The 21,833-nt window shown below is 36.0% G+C and overlaps 1 protein-coding gene across 13 annotated transcripts in view; it reads right to left on the bottom strand.

The window, feature by feature from the left end:
- The window catches only part of SLC4A7 (solute carrier family 4 member 7), a 119,106-nt gene that overhangs the window by 54,495 nt on the left and 42,778 nt on the right, over window positions 1-21,833 (bottom strand). For 10 of the 13 annotated variants that reach the window (XM_082346456.1, XM_082346457.1, XM_082346462.1 and 7 more), the window contains exons 2-6: window positions 18,219-18,300; window positions 14,387-14,533; window positions 3,787-3,925; window positions 3,085-3,245; window positions 827-1,015 (exon numbers count right to left, since the gene is read on the bottom strand). In XM_082346456.1, the coding sequence (XP_082202582.1) occupies window positions 827-1,015; window positions 3,085-3,245; window positions 3,787-3,925; window positions 14,387-14,533; window positions 18,219-18,300 (718 nt within the window). The remainder of the gene's footprint in view (window positions 1-826; window positions 1,016-3,084; window positions 3,246-3,786; window positions 3,926-14,386; window positions 14,534-18,218; window positions 18,301-21,833) is intronic. The other 3 variants (XM_082346458.1, XM_082346461.1, XM_082346452.1) reach the window with 1 other exon arrangement.

Raw genomic sequence — 21,833 nt, 5'->3', positions numbered from 1 at the left:
CAGCTCCAATTCTTTGCACTTGGATTTTTCCAGTCACTGTCATCAGAGCTATCTTTGAGACCCAAAATAGAACCCCAGTGATAGCATGCCAGCCTTAAGACAGTGACATAGGTAAATGGCTACAAAAACACATTCTCCCCATGTCCCACATAACCCATGCTAGATCGTGAATGAGAGGGGAGAGCAGCAGTGTGTGGGTCTGTGCCATTCTCAATGGCTTGAAAAAAATCAACTCCATCATCCCTAGCATAAAACAGGAACAAGCACAAAAACCTTTCACAAATTATGTAAATAAAAAGCAGTGAAATCAGCAGACCAACCCCAAAATACTTGTTTATGCCCAGCAAGTAAAGTATACTCAGGAGAAAAAAAAAAAATCTCTAGGAAAAATCTAATATTAAAGGCCCAAACACAAGACTTAAAATTTTCAAAAGATTAAATTTATAGATAATAATTTATGGCTCTTTTATCAAATATACAAGAATTCTTCAGCAGAAACAAAAAAGCAAGAAGGAGAGTAATTCAGGGTTACGTATAGTGTAGTGTTTAAATATTACCAATACTTAAATGTCCCATTTTAACAGAGTAAATGCTTAATTTTTTCATCTAAGTAATTTCTACAGATAATTCTGTCACGTTGTAAAGACATTTTAGAAATGAAATCTTTAAATGCACAAATTATTATTTTAAAGAGAATTAAAAAGATAAAGGCCTATGTAATTATCTAGAAAAAATATGTTTCTTTTACAGAATGCTAATTGTAACACACTGGAATGCCATTAGTGTAGACGTGTTAGCAAAAATTGAATGCCACAACTTATCTCACCATTCCTTTCAAGCAAGTGAGGGTCAGAATGTTTCTTGCCTATATCTGCAAAAGATCGAACAAGGGGAATCCGGCTGGTGAACCTTTTCTCATTCTGATGATGGTGCCTCTTCAGAAGGGCTTCTCTGACATTCTCTCTTATGGACTCGTCCAACTGGCCAGAGGCGATCATGTTGTCCAATACCATATCTAGGCAAAGAAAAATACATAGATAACAATCATTTTTATTAAATAAACTAACACTTGGATGACTATAACACAGAATAAATCTTAAGTGAAATTTTACCAGAAAAATAAGATTCTTAAATAGCTCTAGAAAGTATCATTCTCTTCTAATATTGAATAATGGATGCATAAAGATAAATATGAACATTATCCAACAAAAATGAACATATTAATAGAGACCCTTATTTTAATAAATACTATTATTTATTGAAAAGCTACTGTTATTCACCAATAGCCTTCCTATATAGTTGAAGGTGCTTTACTGATGATACAATAAATTCTATTAAAATGGATATTCAAATATTGGCTTCCTAAGAAGTGAAGGTATTTTCTTGCTTCACCTCATACTTTTCCCTAAAACTGTAGATGCATATCTCTACTCATTCATTCAATCATTAACTATTTACTGAGTACCTATTATGTGCTGGGAATACAGCAATTAACTAAGCAGATCAAGTTTCTGCTCTCACTCGCCCAGAGGTAGAAAAACCAGTGAGTAACTGAATAGATAAAATATGAAGTAATAAGTTTTAGAAAGATGACTATATCAGGCTGTGAGGGAGGTGTGGGAAATGGGGAGATTGATGGCAATGACATTTTATACATTACTGCGGTGCCTGGACTATTTTTAATTTATAAAGTACATATAAATATTTTTTAAAAGTGGCAGCAACTTGAGATAAAAGAGTCAGGCTTTCAAATCTATGATAAGATTCCTCTGAGAGAAAACTGGAAGGGATCAACCTAGCAGGTAAACTCTTAACAGTAACACCATGACTGCAGGCTACCATACAAATGAACACTGGATTATACATTTACTAAAATATTATATTGTATTATGTGATAATTAAAAGCCAAAGTAAGACATACTGAATATATCTAAATTCAATATTCCTAATCCTAACTCAGTTTTTCAGTCATTTATATAAAACAAGAAAGTAAGGACTTTGATAACTTAAAGATTTGCAGCACAAGGTCAAATCTATCAATCTGGTAATATCAACGTATTGATATTTCTAGCCTGAGAAATTCTAATAAATTTATGGTCCTCTTGAAGATCAAATACAATAGTTTTTTGTTTTTATATTGGGCAATCTATAATGGTAGTCACACTATCAAATTTATTACTACTGAACTGGATATTGGTTTTGAGCAACTTCAGTTAATGACCAAATAGCTTTATCACAGCTATCTTTTCCTTCTTTCTACCTCCACAGTATCCTTCGATTTTCTCTCCTTCGTTTCCATTGCTACTACCTACCAGACATCAGATCGTCATTACTTCTTGCCTAGACATTCCAAGAGAATAAATGACCTCCTTGCTTCTAACCTCTTCTTATCCAAAGCCACCCTACCTCTTCTTGCCAGAATGATATCCCTGACACACATCGAGATCATACTATTCTCCAACTTAAAAATCATTGACAGCCAAAATGCCTACCAAATAAAATCCAATTTCTTAACCCAGTAATTCAAGGCTAGTCACAATCCACCTCTAATTTATTTTTCTAACATATCTCAAGAATCTGTATACTCACAGAGAATTGACTTTTTTGAGATTCATAGCTGTCTATACTTTCTAGACTTTTCTTCCTTCTCTTCCTCCTCCTTAGAATACTTTCTTTTCTCTTGCACCACCCTGCTCCTTATTGCCATGTGTTCAAATTCTATGGATAAGTTGTATAGTTAATGTACTCTCTGTATCTTCCCCAGATACCTTGGTCCAGACAACAAAGAAACAAAAAGCTCCTTCCTCTGCATTTCCAGAGAACAGGCTCCATATCTTGCTTATGGCACTAGTCACTTTCTTCTTGATAACCGTAGTTACATCTCTCTAATTTAATCTTTTAGACTCCAAACTTATCAAAGACAAAAAGGATTATTTATATGTCTACTCCTCATACTGCCCTGCACAGAATGGAAGCTCAACATGTAACTGTCAAATCAATGGTCTAAATTCCACTTTATTTTCCTTATTTAAGTATCTCTAACTTCAATACAATTTAACTATAAAGAAGTCACTTTGCTATCACCTGCTATTTCATCAAGAGTGCTTGCTCTCATATCCAGCATGACTGTTCCATTTAGGATGCAACTTCTCAGTTCAAAAAGACTGTGCAAAGAGAGGGTCGCCACGTAAGGCTTACTCCACCGGTCACCGCCGTCTTCAACATCCTCTTCAAATTTCAGCCATCTGAAATGTATAATGTATAACAATATTTTACAAATAATGATTCCATTTGTTTATTTTAATATGATAAACATAAGCTTGTTCTTTTAAACAGAAACAAAGATCACCACCACCAAAACAAAATTTCGCTACAAACACATTTTTACAAATTAGGTTAACGGCCTATAATGTCGATAGGCACAAGTTACCTTTGTAGTTCCTCTTTCTATTCTAGCTATCGCTGTAGTAAGTTTACAGAAACAAACTCTGGAAATTCATAGTTTCAGCTTCCAATCTTATTTTAAACTTTAAATATGCAAGATGTTGATTTTTCAAATTTGTTTCCTCTAATTATAAGTCTACGGTAACATATTTCCTTTTGTTATATTATAGCATTAAGAATTATTTAAGGAAACAAATTTTGAGAATAAAGATAAAATTTCCAGACAGAAGGAAATTCTCTACTCATTGTTTTAAAGCACTGGATGTCTCAATTTCAATTTTATATTCTCATTACAAAAAGAAACCAAGTAAAGGCAGTTAAAAACTGAGAGAGTATCATCACCTGGCAGTTTCTTTCCATTCATACTCTTCTCCATCTCTGTAGCACAGCTCATCCATTTCCGTGAAGAGATCATGGGGAATGTGTTCTTCATCATCATCTTCAGTACCCAGGATGAACTGGACTCTCTGGGATGGTGTGTCTTGACAAAATCAGAATTTAAAAATATACACTCAAAATTTTCCTCAATTAATACAAAGGTAAATTCTAAATTTTGAAAATGAAATGCTTTTGTTATAAATATGTTCCATCAGAACAAATTTCTTTTCATTATTATTAAAATACTATAATTCTGGAAGGAAACAAGGACCAACAATCTAGAACAAAAGAATTTTACAGAAAGATCACCTCCACAGATGAAAAAGAAAAATTATATGTTAAAGTCACACTAATCTTTAACAAACTAATGTAAATCAAACAAATAACAGTAAGCAACATCCAAAAACAAGAAAACACTATGCATAAGACAGGACCTTTTCCTCACCAAAAATAGATGGAAATGTTAGATAATATAGAACATTTCAAATATTTAATCAATATGTAGTTAAGTTCAAGAGTAAAAAAAGAAATCCCCAAGTTCCAAAAAAAGGATGAGAAAACTCAAAACTAACTTTTCCTACTATCATGGAGAAGCAAAAGTCTGTCAGCTGAGGTTAGGGAGGTAGACAGGTCACTGCCACTCATGACATCTGAGTTTAAACTACCTGTGTGGTACAGAATCCCCAAACAGAGAAATTAGCATACATTCTAGTCCAGGACAGTTGAAAGCCCCAGATGTCCCAGAATAAACACTGAAGCATACAACAAGCATCAATTAAAAACAAAATCAAATTCTTCCAAATATAATAGAGGAGGTCAAACTCAAAATTTACATCTAAGTAAACAAACCTCCAGGAACTTACAGCTGCAAGAGGGTTATTAAAACAGGTTAAAAAGTAGATTAGAAGGACTTCCTTGGTGGCGCAGTGGTTAAGAATCCACCTGCCAATGCAAGGGACACGGGTTCAAGCCCTGGTCCAGGAAGATCCCACATGCCATGGAGCAACTGTGCCCGTGTGCCACAACTACTGAGCCTGCCCTCTAGAGCCCGCGTGCCACAACTACTGAAGCCCACGCACCTAGAGCCCATGCTCCACAATAAGAGAAGCCACCACAATGAGAAGCCCGTGCACCGCAACAAAGAGTAGCCCCCGCTCGCCGCAACTAGAGAAAGCCCCTGTGCAGCAACAAAGACCAAAGACCCAACACAGCCAAAAATAAATTAATTAATTAATTTATTTTTTTTAAAAAAAGTAGATTAGAAACAAAATTGTTAAAGGAAAAGACAGATCTAAGGAGGAGGAGGTTACACAGAATGCATCAATGACAAATAAGACAAAAACACGCAAGGTTAAGAGATATAGAAAACAGAATAAAAAAGTCGCACAAGAAAAACTCCAGAAAGAGGAAAATATAAAGAACAGGGGAAGAGGCAGTATGAAAAACATATCTGAAACTTGTCCCGTATGTACACGACATGGGTCTTCATAATGAAGGAATACTCTAAGACCGATGCAGGACAAATAAAAACACAATGTAACTGAACTTCCTAATATTTGAACCTTTCAACAATTAGGTCTTGCACATCTTTTGTGAAATTCATCCCCAAGAAATATTTCTGGTGCTATTGTGTTGTTTTTTATTTCAGTTTCAGATTGCTCATTGCTACTATATAGAAATACAGTTGATTCTGTACACTGATTTTGTATCCTGTAACCTTGCTAAACTCACTTAGTTCTGTAGTTTTGTAGATTGCTTAGGATTTGCTACACATATGATTCTGTAACTATGAATAAAAACAATTTTACTTCTTCCTTTACCTTCTGGATGCATTTCATTTCTTTCTTGCCTTATTATACTGGCTACGTGTGCCAGTACCATGTTGTACAGAAGTGGTGAGAGAAGACATCCATGCCTTTTCCCAATTCATAGGGAGAAAACATTCAGTCTTTCACCAGCATTTCTAAATGCTCTCTATCACACTGAAGAAGTTTTCTAATATTCCTAGTTTGCAAGGAGATAAAATTCTAGAATAGAATTTAGAAAAATTCTAAATAAATAGAATTTGTTAGATGTAGATAAATAGAATTTATCTAAAGACAGAATTTTAACTCCTAGCAAACTAGAGGGGAGGAATTTTGTCAAAGGCTTTTTCTGTCTTATTGATATGATTATATGGGTTTTTCTCCTTTATACTATTAATATGTTTATTTACACTGATAGATGTTTAAATTTTAAACCAACTCTGCATTTCTACTTGTTCATCGTATTAATTTCCTAATGCTGCTATAACAAATTTCCACAAACTTGGTGGCTTAAATAACAAAAATTTATTCTCTCACAGTTCTGGAGACCGGAAGTCCAAAATGAATTTTACACAGGGCTAAAAAATCATGGGCTGGTTCTTTCTGGAGGCTCTAGGGGAAAATCCATTTCCTTACCTTTTCTAGCTTCTGGAGGCTGCCTACATTCCTTAGGTCTGGACACCTCCTCATTCCATCACTATAACTACCATCTCCTCTCTGATCTTCTGACTCCTTGTGATTAAATCTGGCCCATCTGCATTAATCCAGCATAATCTCCACTTCACAAAATCCTTTAACTTAGTCACATCTACAGATTCACTTTTGCCAAATAAGGTTAACATTCACAGGCTCCGGACAGTAGGAATATGGACATTGTGGGGGCCACTACTCAGATTACCACCATCATGATGTATTATCCCTCTTAAGTATTGCTGGATAAGATATGCTTTTATTTTGTTAAGGATTTCTGAATCTATACTCATGAGAAATAATTAGTGTGTAGTTTTATTCTATTGTAACATCTTCATCAGGTTTTCGTATCAGGGTAATGCTGGATTCACAATATGAATGGGAAAGTGTTCCCTCATCTTCAATTTTCTGGCAGAGTCTGTGTTATTTCATTCTTATATGTTTGATGACATTTGGGAGTAAATTTCCATTGTGGGAATGCTTTAGACTACAAATTCAATTTCTTTTTATACATGTAGGATAATTCAAGTTACCCATTTCTGCCTAATAGCATGTATTCCTAAGAAACTTTCCCATTTAATCTGAAGTATCAATTTTGTTGGCATAAAATCATTCATAATATTCCCTCCTTATTCTTTAATATCTGTAGAATCTTTACTGAAAATTTCTGGTGCTGGTCATTTGTATCTTTTTTTTCCCTCACCTGATCAGTCTGGCTATTTAGATTTCTCAATTTTATTGATCTTTTCAAAGAACCAGATTTCAGTCTGACTGATTTTTGCTACTGCTGGTCTGATTTTTATTTTATTCATTTCTGCTTTCATTTTTATTGTTTCTTTTCTTTTACTTATTTAGGCTTAATTTGCAGTATTTTTTCCTTCAATTTCTTAAGTTACAAGCTTAAATCATTGATTAGGCTTTTCTTGTTCTGCGTTTTTTAAATTAATTTCTTTACTTAAATTTATTTGTTTGCACTGGGTCTTAGTTGCAACAGGTGGGCTCCTCGGTTGTGGCATGCAAACTCCCAAATTCCCACCTGTGGCATGCATGTGGAATCCAGTTCCCAGACCAGGGATCAAACCTGGGCCCCCTTCACTGGGAGCGTGGAGTCTCTACCACTGTGCCACCAGGGAAGTCCTTTCTTTTCTAGTATAAAAACTAAATGCTATACATTTTTCTCTAAGCACTGCTTTAGCTATATCTAACAAATTCTAATATGTAGGCAGTCCTCACTTTGCACAGTACCATGCTAAATGAAACCTGTGTGTGTCAGGACTGTGTCCTCACTTTGCAAGATTTTCTCTCAATTTTCTGCCTGTACTGTGTTTTCATTTTCATGAATTCAATATATTTTCTAATTTCTGTTGTGATTGCATCTTTAACCCATGGGTTACTGAGAAACTTCGTGCTTAATTTCCAAATATCTGGGCATTTTTCTTAATATCTTTTAAGGTTAATTCTATTTGTGGTCACAGAATACACTTTCAGTCTTTTTAAATGTATTAAGACTTGTTTTATGGCCTAGAATATGATCTTGGTTAAATCTTCAATATGCAATTGTAAAGAATGTGTATTCTGCTGTGGTTGGGTGAAATGTTCTATGCATGTGACTATCAATCTGACTGACAGTGTTATTTAGGTCTTCTATATCCTTACTGATTTTTTGTTTACTTGTTCTATCCATTACTGAGAAAGGAGAGTTGCAATCTCCAACTATAAGTGTGGATTTCTCTCTTTCTCTTTTCAATTTTATCAGTTTTTGCTTCATGGATTTTGAAGCTGTTGTTATATACATTTAGGACTGTTAGGTCTTGGTTTCAGCGGTTTGATTTTTATGTGACTTTCTGCGGTTTTTTCTTCATGTTTCTTCCCCTTGGGTTTTGCTGAACTCCTTGGACCTGTGAGTTCAGACTTTTTATTAAGTTTGGAAATTTTTCTGGCACTCCAATTACACATATGATAGACTACCTGATACTGTCCAACAAATTACTGATGCTGTTTATTGGTCTTCAGCTTTTTTTCGTTTCATTTTGATTAGTTTCTATCACAATATCTTCAAAAATCACTTATCTTTTTTATTCTGTAATGTCAAATCATCTGTTAATCTTATCTAGTGTACTACTCATTTCAGATACTGCATTTTTCATCTGTAGAAGTTCCATGTGGGACTTTCATATATTTTCAGCCTCTCTCTTCTTGAACATATAAAGCATATATATTATACTGCTTTAACATGCTTGTTTTCGAACTCCATCAACTTTGGCATTTCTGGATCTGTTTTTTTTTTTTTAACATCTTTATTGGAGTATAATTGCTTTAAAATGGTGTGTTAGTTTCCGCTTTATAACAAAGTGAATCAGTTATACATATACATATGTCCCCATATGTCTTCCCGCTTGCGTCTCCCTCCCACCCACCCTCCCTATCCCACCCATCTAGATGGTCACAAAGCACCGAGCTGATCTCCCTCTGCTATGCGGCTGCTTCCCACTAGCTATCTATTTTACATTTGGTAGTGTATATATGTCCATGCCACTCTCTCACTTTGTCCCAGCTTACCCTTCCCCCTCCCCATATCCTCAAGTCCATTCTCTAGTAGGTCTGTGTCTTTATTCCCGTCTTGCCACTAGGTTCTTAATGACCTTTTTTTTTTAAGATTCCATATATATGTGTTAGCATACGGTATTTGTTTTTCTCTTTCTGACTTACTTCACTCTGTATGACACACTCTAGGTCCATCCACCTCACTACAAATAACTCAATTTCGTTTCTTTTTATGGCTGAGTAATATTCCATTGTATATATGTGCCACATCTTCTTTATCCATTCATCTGTTGATGGACACTTAGGTTGCTTCCATGTCCTGGCTACTGCAAATAGAGCTGCAGTGAACATTTTGGTACATGACTCTTTTTAAATTATGGTTTTCTCAGGGTATACGTCCAGTAGTGGGATTGCTAGGTCATATGGTAGTTCTACTTTTAGGTTTTTTTTTTTTTATTCAAACAAAAAGTCACAAAAATTATAATCATCCTCATCACTTCACTCAGTTCCATGTAATTAATTTTTTTTTCACCTTGATCTTTGTTAGCACTTTTATGAATTCACCAGTTTTCCATTAGAGTTCTGAAAATGCTTATTCATTCAGTTCAGCAGTATAGTCAGTTACCAGAAACCTGTACTTGTCAGAGTCTTTTCCATGAATTCCTTGAAGATGAAAACCTTTTATAGGAACATTTTTGCAAAAGCATCAGAGTACACCCAGAACTGTCTGTAAATGACAAAAGACTTAAAAATGACCATGGTTAAAGATTTGATGAAAGTTCATAATAATGCAATTGACAAGAAAATTTAGTTATTTCTGAAATATACATTTTAAAGTAATAACCAGAATTATGACTTATAACATTATACCAGAACATATAAGATTTTTAGAAATTTCATGTAATGTCTGAAACATTTATATTAACATATTTCCATACAAATAACCCAATGAGTTTAGTATTAGTTGTTTTTTGCTTGTTTGTTTGGTTTTTTATACTGCAGGTTCTTATTAGTCATCAATTTTACACACATCAGTGTATACATGTCAATCCCAATCGCCCAATTCAGCACACCACCATCCCCACCCCACCGTGGTTTCCCCCCCTTGGTGTCCATACGTTTGTTCTCTACATCTGTGTCTCAATTTCTGCCCTACAAACCGGTTCATCTGTACCACTTTTCCAGGTTCCACACACATGCATTAATATACGATATTTGTTTTTCTCTTTCTGACTTACTTCACTCCGTATGAGTCTCTAGATTCATCCACGTCTCAACAAATGACTCAATTTTGTTCCATTTTATGGCTGAGTAATATTCCATTGTATATATGTACCACAACTTCTTTATCCATTCGTCTGTCGATGGGCATTTAGGTTGCTTCCATGACCAGGCTATTGTAAATAGTGCTGCAATGAACACTGGGGTGCATGTGTCTTTTTGAATTATGGTTTTCTCTGGGTATATGCCCAATAGCGGGATTGCAGGATCATATGGTAATTCTATTTTTAGTTTTTTAAGGAACCTCCATACTGTTCTCCATAGTGGCTGTATCAATTTACATTCCCACCAACAGTGCAAGAGGGTTCCCTTTTCTACACACCCTCTCCAGCATTTGTTGTTTGTAGATTTTCTGATGACGCCCATTCTAACTGATGTGAGGTGATACCTCATTGTAGTTTTGATTTGCATTTCTCTAATAATTAGTGATGTTGAGAAGCTTTTCATGTGCTTCTTGGCCATCTGTATGTGCTCTTTGGAGAAATGTTTCTTTAGGTCTTCTGCCAATTTTTGGATTGGGTTGTTTGTTTCTTTAATATTGAGCTGCACGAGCTGTTTATATATTTTGGAGATTAATCCTTTGTCCATTGATTCGTTTGCAAATATTTTCTCCCATTCTGAGGGTTGTCTTTTCATCTTGTTTATGGTTTCCTTTGGTGTGCAAAAGCTTTGAAGTTTCATTAGGTCCCATTTGTTTATTTTTGTTTTTATTTCCATTACTCTAGGAGGTGTATCAAAAAAGATCTTGCTGTGATTTATGTCAAAGAGTGTTCTGCCTATGTTTTCCTCTAAGAGTTTTATAGTGTCCGGTCTTACATTTAGGTCTTGAAACCATTTTGAGTTTATTTTTGTGTATGGTGTTAGGGAGTGTTCTAATTTCATTCTTTCACATGTAGCTGTCCATGTTTCCCAGCACCACTTATTGAAGAGGCTGTCTTTCTCCATTGTATATTCTGGCCTCCTTTATCAAAGATAAGGTGACCATATGTGTGTGGGTTTATCTCTGGGCTTTCTATCCTGTTCCATGGATCTATATTTCTGTTTTTGTGCCAGTACCATACTGTCTTGATTAAGGTAGCTTTGTAGTATAGTCTGAAGTCAGGGAGCCAGATTCCTCCTGCTCTGTATTTCTTTCTCAAGATTGCTTTGGCTATTCGGGGTCTTTTGTGTTTCCATACAAATTGTGAAATTTTTTGTTCTAGTTCTGTGAAAAATACCAGTGGTAGTTTGATAGGGATTGCATTGAATCTGTAGATTGCTTTGGGTAGTATACTTATTTTCACAATGTTGATTCTTTCAATCCAAGAGCATGGTATAACTCTCTATCTATTTGTATCCTCTCTAATTTTTTTCATCAGTGTCTTATAATTTTCTGCATACAGGTCTTTTGTCTCCTTAGGTAGGTTAATTCCTAGATATTTTATTCTTTTTGTTGCCATGGTAAATGGGAGTGTTTTCTTAATTTCACTTTCAGATTTTTCGTCATTAGTGTATAGGGATGCAAGAGATTTCTGTGCATTAATTTTGTATCCTTCTACTTTACAAAATTCATTGATTTTGTAGTAGCTTTTGTAGCTCTAGTAGTTTTCTGGTAGACTCTTTAGGATTCTCAATGTATAATATCATGTCATCTGCAAACAGTGACAGCTTTACTTCTTTTCCGATTTGGATTCCTTTTAGTTCTTTTTCTTCTCTGATTGCTGTGGCTAACACTTCCAAAACTATGTTGAATAATATTGGTGAGAGTGGGCAACCTTGTCTTGTTTCTGATCTTAGTGGAAATGGTTTCAGTTCTTCACCATTGAGGACGATGTTGGCTGTGGGTTTGTCACATATGGCCTGTATTATGTTGAGGAAAGCTCCCTCTATGCCTACTTTCTGGAGGGTTTTTATCATAAATGGGTATTGAATTTTGTCAAAAGCTCTCTCTGCATCTATTGAGATGATCATATGGTTTTTCTCCTTCAATTTGTTAATATGGTGTATCACATTCATTGATTTGCGTATATTGAAGAATTCTTGCATTCCTGAGATAAACCTCACTTGATCATGGTGTATGATCCTTTTAATGTGCTGTTGGATTTTGTTTGCTAGTATTTTGTTGGGGATTTTTGCATCTACATTCATCAGTGACACTGGCCTGTAGTTTTCTTTCTTTGTGACATCTTTGTCTGGTTTTGGTATCAGGGTGATGGTGGCCTCATACAATGAGTTTGGGAATGTTCCTCCCTCTGCTATATTTTGGAAGAGTTTGAGAAGGATAGGTGTTAGTTCTTCTCTAAATGTTTGATAGAATTCGCCTGTGAAGCCATCTGGTCCTGGGCTTTTGTTTGTTGGAAGATTTTTAATCACAGTTGCAATTTCAATGCTTGTGATTGGTCTGTTCATATTTTCTATTTCTTCCTGGTTCAGTCTCGGCAGGTTGTGCATTTCTAAGAATGTGTCCATTTCTTCCACGTTGTCCATTTTATTGGCATACAGTTGCTTGTAGTAACAGAGCTCAGCATCCTATGCTGCTTGTTGTCCATTGTCTGAAAATTACTGTTTCATATATTTTGTGCAGTTTTCTAACTGTTTACAATTGGAGGGCAAATGCAATTCCTGTTAGTCCATCATGTCCAAAACACCTGTGTAATCTCTTTTTGGAGAGTGGGGGGAAGAAAGAAGGGACTTCATAGCAATTTCTAGGACACAGATTGGAGTTAAAACCAAAATAACCCAATTCTGTGGCATAAAACTTTTCTAGGCATAATTACTCTATGAAAAAGTTATAAATATTTTCTCCACCAAATTTATTTTTCAAACAACTATATTTAGACTACATATTTCAGACCTCAGCTTGAACATTAAACCACCTAGCCAGGTGAACATATAAACATACTTACAGTCTAGTAAGCAGCATTCCTATAAAAAATATTGTGTCCCTTTTTATTCAGAATGAAATAGAGAAGCATACCGATCCACTCACAAAATAACAGCAAAATACTTCTCAACTACCAATGTCATCAAAGTCCACTAGTGATGCTTTTAAAATTACTGTTGATTTTTCCTTCACCAGCGACATATTTTTGTTAGCTATATGACCACTTAATAGTTTATTAGGCCATCAGGATCTCTTAGTACTGGCTAAGAGATTCCCATCATTTAGCCTCTCTAAGTTGAGGTTTCTCCATCTATATAACGAAAACAATAATATCTATCTTTAATTTTTTAAAAATGCTGAGAAGATTAAGTCAAAGCACGTATGTCAAGGGCTTGGTGGAATACTTAGCACAGAATTGGCACTTAATATTTTACTAGGCCATCAGTATCTTCTTTCTTATGATCATGACATAAGCTGTAGTATACACAGTAATTCTTTCCCTCTTTACCTCGTCAAAAGAACTTTCCTTCAGCACAGCACACAAGTGCCTGTGGGGGTGCAGCTCACATGGCTCCTCAAGAATGCACACACTAGGACCTATGGTGTAGATGGCCATATGGGCCACGATGTCCTAAAAAACCAATGATGCCTTACATGTCAACTGAGTGCAATGTCCTGCTCAAGCCGCACAGCTATTTTTTCGGGCTCTCGCCTTTCCAGCTTTCAGGGGCCCTTAAATAACTACTAATCTTTATTATCAGATAATAATTCATTTTCCTCTACCATATGCCTTTTTTGCTTTCTGAGATTCCCATCATTTCCTCTGTCTACTGGTACTTCTTTATTGCTCTGCTTTCAAACAAAAAATCTGTCCTTCTAAAGACAATACTATCAAATCAAAGCACTCTTTGCTGCACAGATAACCAAGTAATCCAGCTTTATGGATAAAAATCTTCTGGCAAAAAATGTATTTAAAAATGAAAAAAAAAAATTTCAATCTGTTCCAGGAGTCTAAGGATTCCATATATTTGTTCATTGCATATGTTAAAAATGAAATATATAATAGAGAAAAGGAAATAAAAACCCTCCTAAATTGAATTTTAAGTGCCAAGACTCAACATTTACAATTCCAAGGCTGGAATACAATAAAGAAACCAAAGCCCCTTACTTTTCTCACTCACCCTAAGTAGATCTTAACCAATAAACTAAGCATTTTTCTTGTAGAAAAAATATTCTTACTTCAATTAGTATTCCTCAATGCATATACTGTGTCTGAGTTATTACAGAAATACAATTTTAAAAAGGAAATATTTAATTAAAAAAAAAAAACTTTCCAGGAAAGAACCTTAAACTGTTAATGGAGAACTTTCCATTCTCTTACCGTAAGAAGGAGATTCCCGTCCATCTTCTCTGTCTGAGTCTTTGTCTTTTCTTCTCCGGTGGTGATGTTTGTGTCCACGATGCCTGTGACGCCGGCGACTCTCTTTACTAAATGGCACGTGGACACCTATATACACAGCTCGATGACCTGGTAAAATGTTCGGAAACATTACTGGCAGACCTCATTTTATTGCACATCACAGATACTGTGTTTTTTTTCAAATAGAAGGTTTGTGGCAACCTTGCATTGAACCAATGTATCAGCACTATTTTTCCAACAGCATTTGCTCACCTCCTGTCTCTGTGTCATGTTTTGACAGTAATTCTTGCAATGGTTCAAACTTTTTCATTATTATTATATTTGTTATGGTGGTCCATGATCAGTGATCTTTGATTTACTATGGTGATTGTTTGGAGGCACCACAAACCATGCCCATATAAGATGGTGAACTTAATCGATAAATGTTGTATGTGTTCTGATTGCTCCCCTGACCATCCGTTCCCCCATCTCTCCCTCTCCTTGGGCTTCCCTATTCCCTGAGACACAGCAATGCTGAAATTAGTCCAATTAAAAGCCTTACAATGCCCTCTAAGCGTTCAAGTGAAAGAGTCGCACATCTCTCACCTTAAATCAGAAGCTAGAAATGATTAAGCCTAGTGAGGAAGGCATGCTGAAACTGGCATAAAGCCAGGCTTCTTGTGCCAAACAGCCAAGAAGTGAAAGCAAAGGAAAAGTTCTTGAAGGAAATTAAAAGTGCTAGTGAACACACAAATGATAAGAAAGTGAAACAGCCTTACTGTTGATAAGGAGAAAGTTTTAATGGTCTGGATAGAATGTAGACAAAACAGCCTTCTATTGGAAGAAGATGCCATCTAGGGCTTTCATAGCTAGAGAGGAGAAGACAATACCTGGCTTCAAAGCTTCAAAGGACATGCATGCTAATGCAGCTGGTGACGTGAAGTTGAAGCCAATGCTCATTTACCATTCTGAAAATCCTAGGGCCCTTAAGAGTCATGCTCAGTCTATTCTGCCTGTGCTCTATATATGTATTTTTTTCCTTCCTTCCTTCCTTTCTTCCTTCTTTCTTTTTTATTTAACTTTAGTTGATTTACAATATTGTGTTAGTTTCACGTGTATAGCTTCAGATTCTTTTCCATTATAGGTTATACAAAGCCTGGATGACAGCGCATCTGTTGACAACAGTTTACTGAATATTTTAAGCCCACTGTTGAGACTTACTGCTCAGAAAAAAAGATTCCTTTCAAAGTATTACTGCTCATTGACAAGGCACCTAGTTACTCAAGAGCTCTGATGGAGATGTACAAAGAGATTAATGATGTTTTCATGCCTGGTAACACAACATGCATTCTGCAGCTCATGGATCAAGGAGTCATTTCAACTTTCAGGTCTTGAAGGCTATAGCTGCCATAGATAGTGACTCCTCTGATAGATCTGGGCAAAGTTAATTGAAAACCTTCTGGAAAGGATTCACCATTCCTTCCCAGATGCCATGAATAGCATTCATGATTCATGGGAAGAGGTCAAAATATCAACATTAACAGGCATTTGGAAGAAGTTGATTCCAGCCCTCATGGATGACTTTGAGGGGTTCAAGACTTCAGTGGAGAAAGTCACTGCAGATGTGATGGAAATAGCAAAAGAGCTAGAATTAGAAGTGGAGCCTAAAGATGGGACTGAATTGCTGCCAGTTCATGATAAAACTTGCTTCCTACTGATGAGCAAAGAAAGTGGTTTCTTTGGATGAAATCTACTCCTGGTGAAGCTGCTGTGAAGATTGTTGAAATGACAACAAAGGATTAGATTATTGCATAAATTTAGTTGATAAAGCAAAGGCAAAGGCAGGGTTTGATAGGACTCTAATTTTGAAAGACATTCTACTGTGGGTCAAATGCTATCACACAGCCTTGCAGGCTACAGAGAAATCATTCATGAAAGGAGGAGTCAATCAAAGTGGCAAACTTTATTGTTGTCTTATTTTAAGAAATCAACCCCAACCTTCAGCAACTACCACCCTCATCAGTCAGCAGCCACCAACATCAAGGCAAGACCCTCCACCAGCAAAAAGATTATGACTTGCCGAAGGCTCAGATGATGGTTACCATTTTTTAGCAATAAAGTATTTTTAGTTACGGCATGTACATTGTTTTTTAGACATAATGCTATTCACACTTAATAGACTACAATATAGCATGAACATAACCTTTATACGCACTAGGAAACCAAAAAAATTCATGTGACTCACTTTACTGCAATATTCACTTTATTGCAGTGGTCTAGAACCAAACCTGCAGTATCTCTGAGTATTGACAGTATTAGTTTTCCAAAAAGGAAAAAAAGTAACATACACAAAAGTATACCAAAATTTACTATGATAAAAAAGAATTACGTATAAGTTCATGTAATTAACAATGCTAGTCTCCTGTTACTTCTCTTATTTTACAGAGCACCAAGGGCTCTGTTATACCAAGGGCTAATTACACCAAGGGCTAATTACACCAAGGGCTAATACCATCAACTGATAAATACACTAGATATACAGGTTACTTTAAAAAACGGGTTTTTTCCATTTCAGGAAGCAAATGTGGAGAACACCTATTTGTGCCTCTTTCCACCTCTTTTTGTAAAGCAATGGCTCCATTCAGCTGTCACAGAAGACTTTAACTCAAAAATGTAAGTCTCAAAAAAACCCCAAAATAAGTCTATCAAAACATCTGCCATGAACACCACCTTAAGCAAGTGTTCAGGCTTAACATCACCAATAGTTAAGTTATGTCGATAACACCTGTCCACAGGTGAGAGGGGCACATCACGTGTGGTATGCTCCTCACATACCCATGATCTGGGCTATGAGATTATAACGTCACAATGTGACATTAGACAAACCCACATTTTGGGACATTCTATTAGAATCTAACCACTACTCTTCCAAATGTCAAGGTCATGAAAAACGGGGAAAGATCTAGAAACTGTCATAGGTTACAGGAGGCTAAGGAGACCTGACAACTAAGTGTCCTATCACAACCAGAGCTGTTCAACGGGATCCTGGGACAGAAAAAGAACATCAGTGGAAAAACTAGTAAAATCTGCATAAAATCTGTAGTTTAGTTAGTAGTATTGTATCAATGTTAATTTCTTCATTTTCATAAACTTACACCTAAATAAAATGTTAACATTAGAAAAAGCTGGGTGAAACGTATACAGGGGACACTCTGTACTACCCTTGCAATTCTTCTGTAAATCTAAAATTATTTCAAAAAAAAGAAACAAACAAACAAACCATTTGTCAGGACTTCTTCTGGCTCAGGGAAAACAGATTGGCAAATAACTCATTTGCTACACAATTCTATGCTGAGGTTTTTATAAGTACTTTAAAAGGCTGATTAACAGACATATAAAACGAACATTTAGATGACAACCAGTGATAACTGTGGCTTATTCGTCTGGCACGCTATAATTTGCTCATAATTCAAATTACCCAGGCTGTTAGAAAAAAAATTAAAGAATTAACTCATTTTATAATTGTGGCATTTCAATTTCCAAGATAAGTAATGGTAACCATGAGTAAAGTTTGAAAAGCATTCTGATATTTATGTTTCAGGGAATGTTCTATTTGCAGATATGGGTAGTGGTTAAATGGGTTTTTGCTGTATTACTCTTCTTTAAACTATATTTAGAAAAGTGTTGAACACTCTTCTAAATGTATGCTCTACAATGACAACAACAAATATTTCAACAAATAATAGGTAAAGGACACTAACAAACATTCATTAGTAATTTATCCTGCTAAACAAGTTATTTTAGACAAACTTACTCTCTAGTTCTTCTTTTTCAAACTTGGTGTTCACAGTTGAGCTGGTTTTGCCAAGATCTACAACAGCTTCTTCATCGGGACCCTAAAAAGAAATTATTCTCATTCACTCATGAAATCAATATATACTGAGGACCTACTTACTAGGGTGTGTTATTTGAGACAGCCAAAAATATGTAACAGATTGCCTTCCTCTCAAAGAACTGAATTCGTAATATAGCTAACTGTATTCTTTTAAAAGTATGTTTATAGGCTTTTTTTTTTTTTTAAATCCACAGAAGACCATTCAAAAATCTCATGGAAAGAACTGAAATGACAAAGATTTTTCATTGGTCTTCTATGGAAGTTACTGGTAACTGGTACACATACTCACTTCAATGGAACAATCCTCCAGATCAGAAATTAAAGAAAATCGGGGATGAGGGAAACCCTTAGATATCAATATAGAGTACTTTTTTTCTTTCCTTCTTCTTCTTTTTTTTTTTTTGCTCTTAGGTACTCTTAACCAAAAAAAAAAAAAAAAAAAAAAAAAAAAAAACCCCTTAACTCCGCTACATTGGATTATGGTTAAACATATAATGGTAAAAATAAGTCCATAGACTTAACATGTAGTATCACTTTCACTCATAAGTTACCAAGAAACAATCAAAGTTATAAGAACTTTTTATTTCTCTACAAAGGAAAAGCCATGCCAAAATTTAACCTCTAAGGAGAGTCCAGCTTTCAGTTGTGGAAGTCAACCTTCACAATTTTGTTCCATTCTTCAGCTCAACAAAAAGACTAACCATATTTACTGTAAAACACTACACAGACTATTTTTAAAAGAAAATTTTGGCTTAAATTTCCCTTCTCAACTTCTAACTTAACTTTCAAAAGAACATTATATAATCCTCATTAACTACTTATTATGAATTTAGTATGTACAAGATTCTGCGTCACTGACTGAGACAGATGGACGAAGCCCCTTCCCTTCAGAGGTCTTATGTGAGCTGTGGCTCACGCTGGACCCATGCCCAGCAGGGCTCTGCAGCCTCACAGACCTTCACTGCTGACGGGAGTGGCCAGCAGAGCCACCATGAGGTGAGCAGAGCCACCATGGCCCTACAGGTGCACCCAGACTCAGTGGGCAAGAGTGACGAGGAGGACAGCACCCACCACTTCCAGTTCCTCAGGGAAGTCTGTTCCATCTTAAGTGACAAAGACCAGAGAGCAGAGTACAACGAGCAGGGGGACAGTGGATAAGGACTCCGCTGTACTCAACCAAACCTGGGACTGGGACACACACTGGAGGAGGACACTCAAGGTTCTGAAAAGACAGACAAAGGTTCTGAGGAAGAGCTGACTGATGTGACAAAGGCCTATCTGAACTTCAAGAGTGACATGGATCAGTTCGTGGAGTGTGCATGTGTGCAGTACAGAGGAACCCAGAATATGGAACCTCATTTGGCAAGGCATTCTTACTGGAGAAATCTTGTGCCACAATGCCTCTGTCAAAGGATCAAAGCAAGAGATGAACGGAAGGAAAAGGATGGCCCAAGAAGAGGCTAAAAAAACACAGAAATGAGCAGAAAGGAGCCAGGGCTTGATGATGAGGTAGATGACCCAACCAGTCATTCAGGGCAGGCAAAAGATGGGCAACTGGAAATGGATGATATTCCTGCTCAGACAGAAGCAAAGTACTACAAACCTCCCAAAGGAGAAGAGGAAAAAAACCCCAGCATCTTTCAAGAAGGAAAAGAACTAATCTAATTTGTTCTCTTTGAAGGTCCTTATGCTTTAATTGATAACTTTATAGTACTCCACTATCAATTTTCTAGATGGAAGTTATTTTATCCATCAGATGACAGTCATTTTCCCCCATGGTCTCCGTGCTTGCTCACTGCCTAGCACTTCCTCTCCACTTAAAACAATAAACCAGGACATATTACATAGTCAGCTTCTCACCACTTTCCATGTCCAAGCATCAACTGGAGGGCCAGTTTGTTTTAGAAAGGATCAAATAGGAGGTTGGGTAAAATGATCTTTGAAGGTCTCCTCCAACTCTTGACCTTAAAATATCTTACTTTTGGGTATAGGTTTTTTTTTCAGTGCATACAAAATAAATTCATATACAATTATTCCTTGCTATCCAAACTCTCAGTGTCTTAATTCTAATATCTTAAAACTCAGGAACTGAATCAATTTGATTAAATTTTCAAATATATTCCCTACTATCCAAACCCTCACTATTTGCTACCCCAAACTCGGAAACAGACACAGTATATTAAGAAAATGCAGATCTCAATATCCAAACTTACTTTCTGAAGGAAGGCTAGATATCCAAACTGTAGAATCAAATAGACCTGGATATCAAGAGGTACTTGTATATGACTCTAAAGAACTGGGATTCAACTTAATACAGGAAACTCAGAAGTTAAATGACTTGCTAAGGCTTTATATCTAAAGGACTTGGAAACAGGCTGTGTAGACCATTATACATCTTCATATAGTAGACTAAGAAAGAAGAGACAGCTGTATGTGTGGTAACCTGCCTCACAGCAGTCGCACTCCCTTAATAAGGAGGAAAGGCTAAAGTAGGAAACACACACACACACACACACACACACGTACAAGAATGAAGAACTAATCATTACCATCCATTAAGCATGCCACACTCTAAAACCATTCCTCCAATGATGTCATGCTATTTAGTCACTAAGCATGCACAGGTAGGTACAAAAAAGAAGCTGCCTCTCAAACAAAAGACACAGATGTTGTATGATCCAAGAGGTAGCACACTGTGTATTCTAAAAGGGATTAACTGCTCCCATTCCAAACTTTCATTTCACCAGAACAACTGCCAAGGAAGCAAAACAATATACTTATCTCTCATCCTTAACAAACAAACAAAAAAACCTCTTTTATTTCTATGCAGATGTACTTACAGGTTTAGATGTACTAACACTAATCAGCTAACACTATGAAACAGCTGAAGTTGGGCAAGCTCACAATATTTATTTAAAATACATATACTCTTTGACCTGTAAACATCTATCACAGAAAAATACTGCCACGTGTGCCAAAAGGGGCATGTAAAAAAGAGGATGTGCATCTATTCACCTTCTCATGGTCCACTCACCTTGCTCTCCTTAGATACCCTCTGTGAAGCCTGGAGGAAGTGACTCAAAGCCAAGTGAATATATAATTTTATTGTTAATGTTTGGGTTTTCAATGAGAATGCTTTCATGCGTAACTTGTAGAAAAAACTAAAGTGAAAATTTTGGAAGTCTGGAAAATTTACAACACAACACTGTTAAAAACAAAACAAAACAAAACAGGGAGGGGGTATCTGCATTTCTCCCTTCCCTTAAAAACATTATCTACTTTTCAACAACTGTGAAACATGAATCAGAAAGGCAGTTTGCTATAAAGGCAAATATTAAGTGGCACACACGTTGCACATCTCAACATATTACAAGTAATTCAACAAAATATGCAGGTGCATATGGCTATATATTGAAAATATATATATTTTCTGAGGGATAAATATATCCCTCAGAACGAAGGGATTGATGTTTCAAGGTAGAAATACATTTCTGAAAAAACACTGCATTTTAAATTCTATCATCTTAGGATAAG

The sequence above is a fragment of the Balaenoptera borealis genome (genome assembly GCF_965194805.1).
Source record: "Balaenoptera borealis genome assembly, chromosome: 12".
NCBI classification, from domain to species: domain Eukaryota; kingdom Metazoa; phylum Chordata; class Mammalia; order Artiodactyla; family Balaenopteridae; genus Balaenoptera; species Balaenoptera borealis.
The sequence above is the reverse complement of the archived record's forward strand: the minus strand, read 5'-3'. Positions and strand labels throughout refer to the sequence as shown.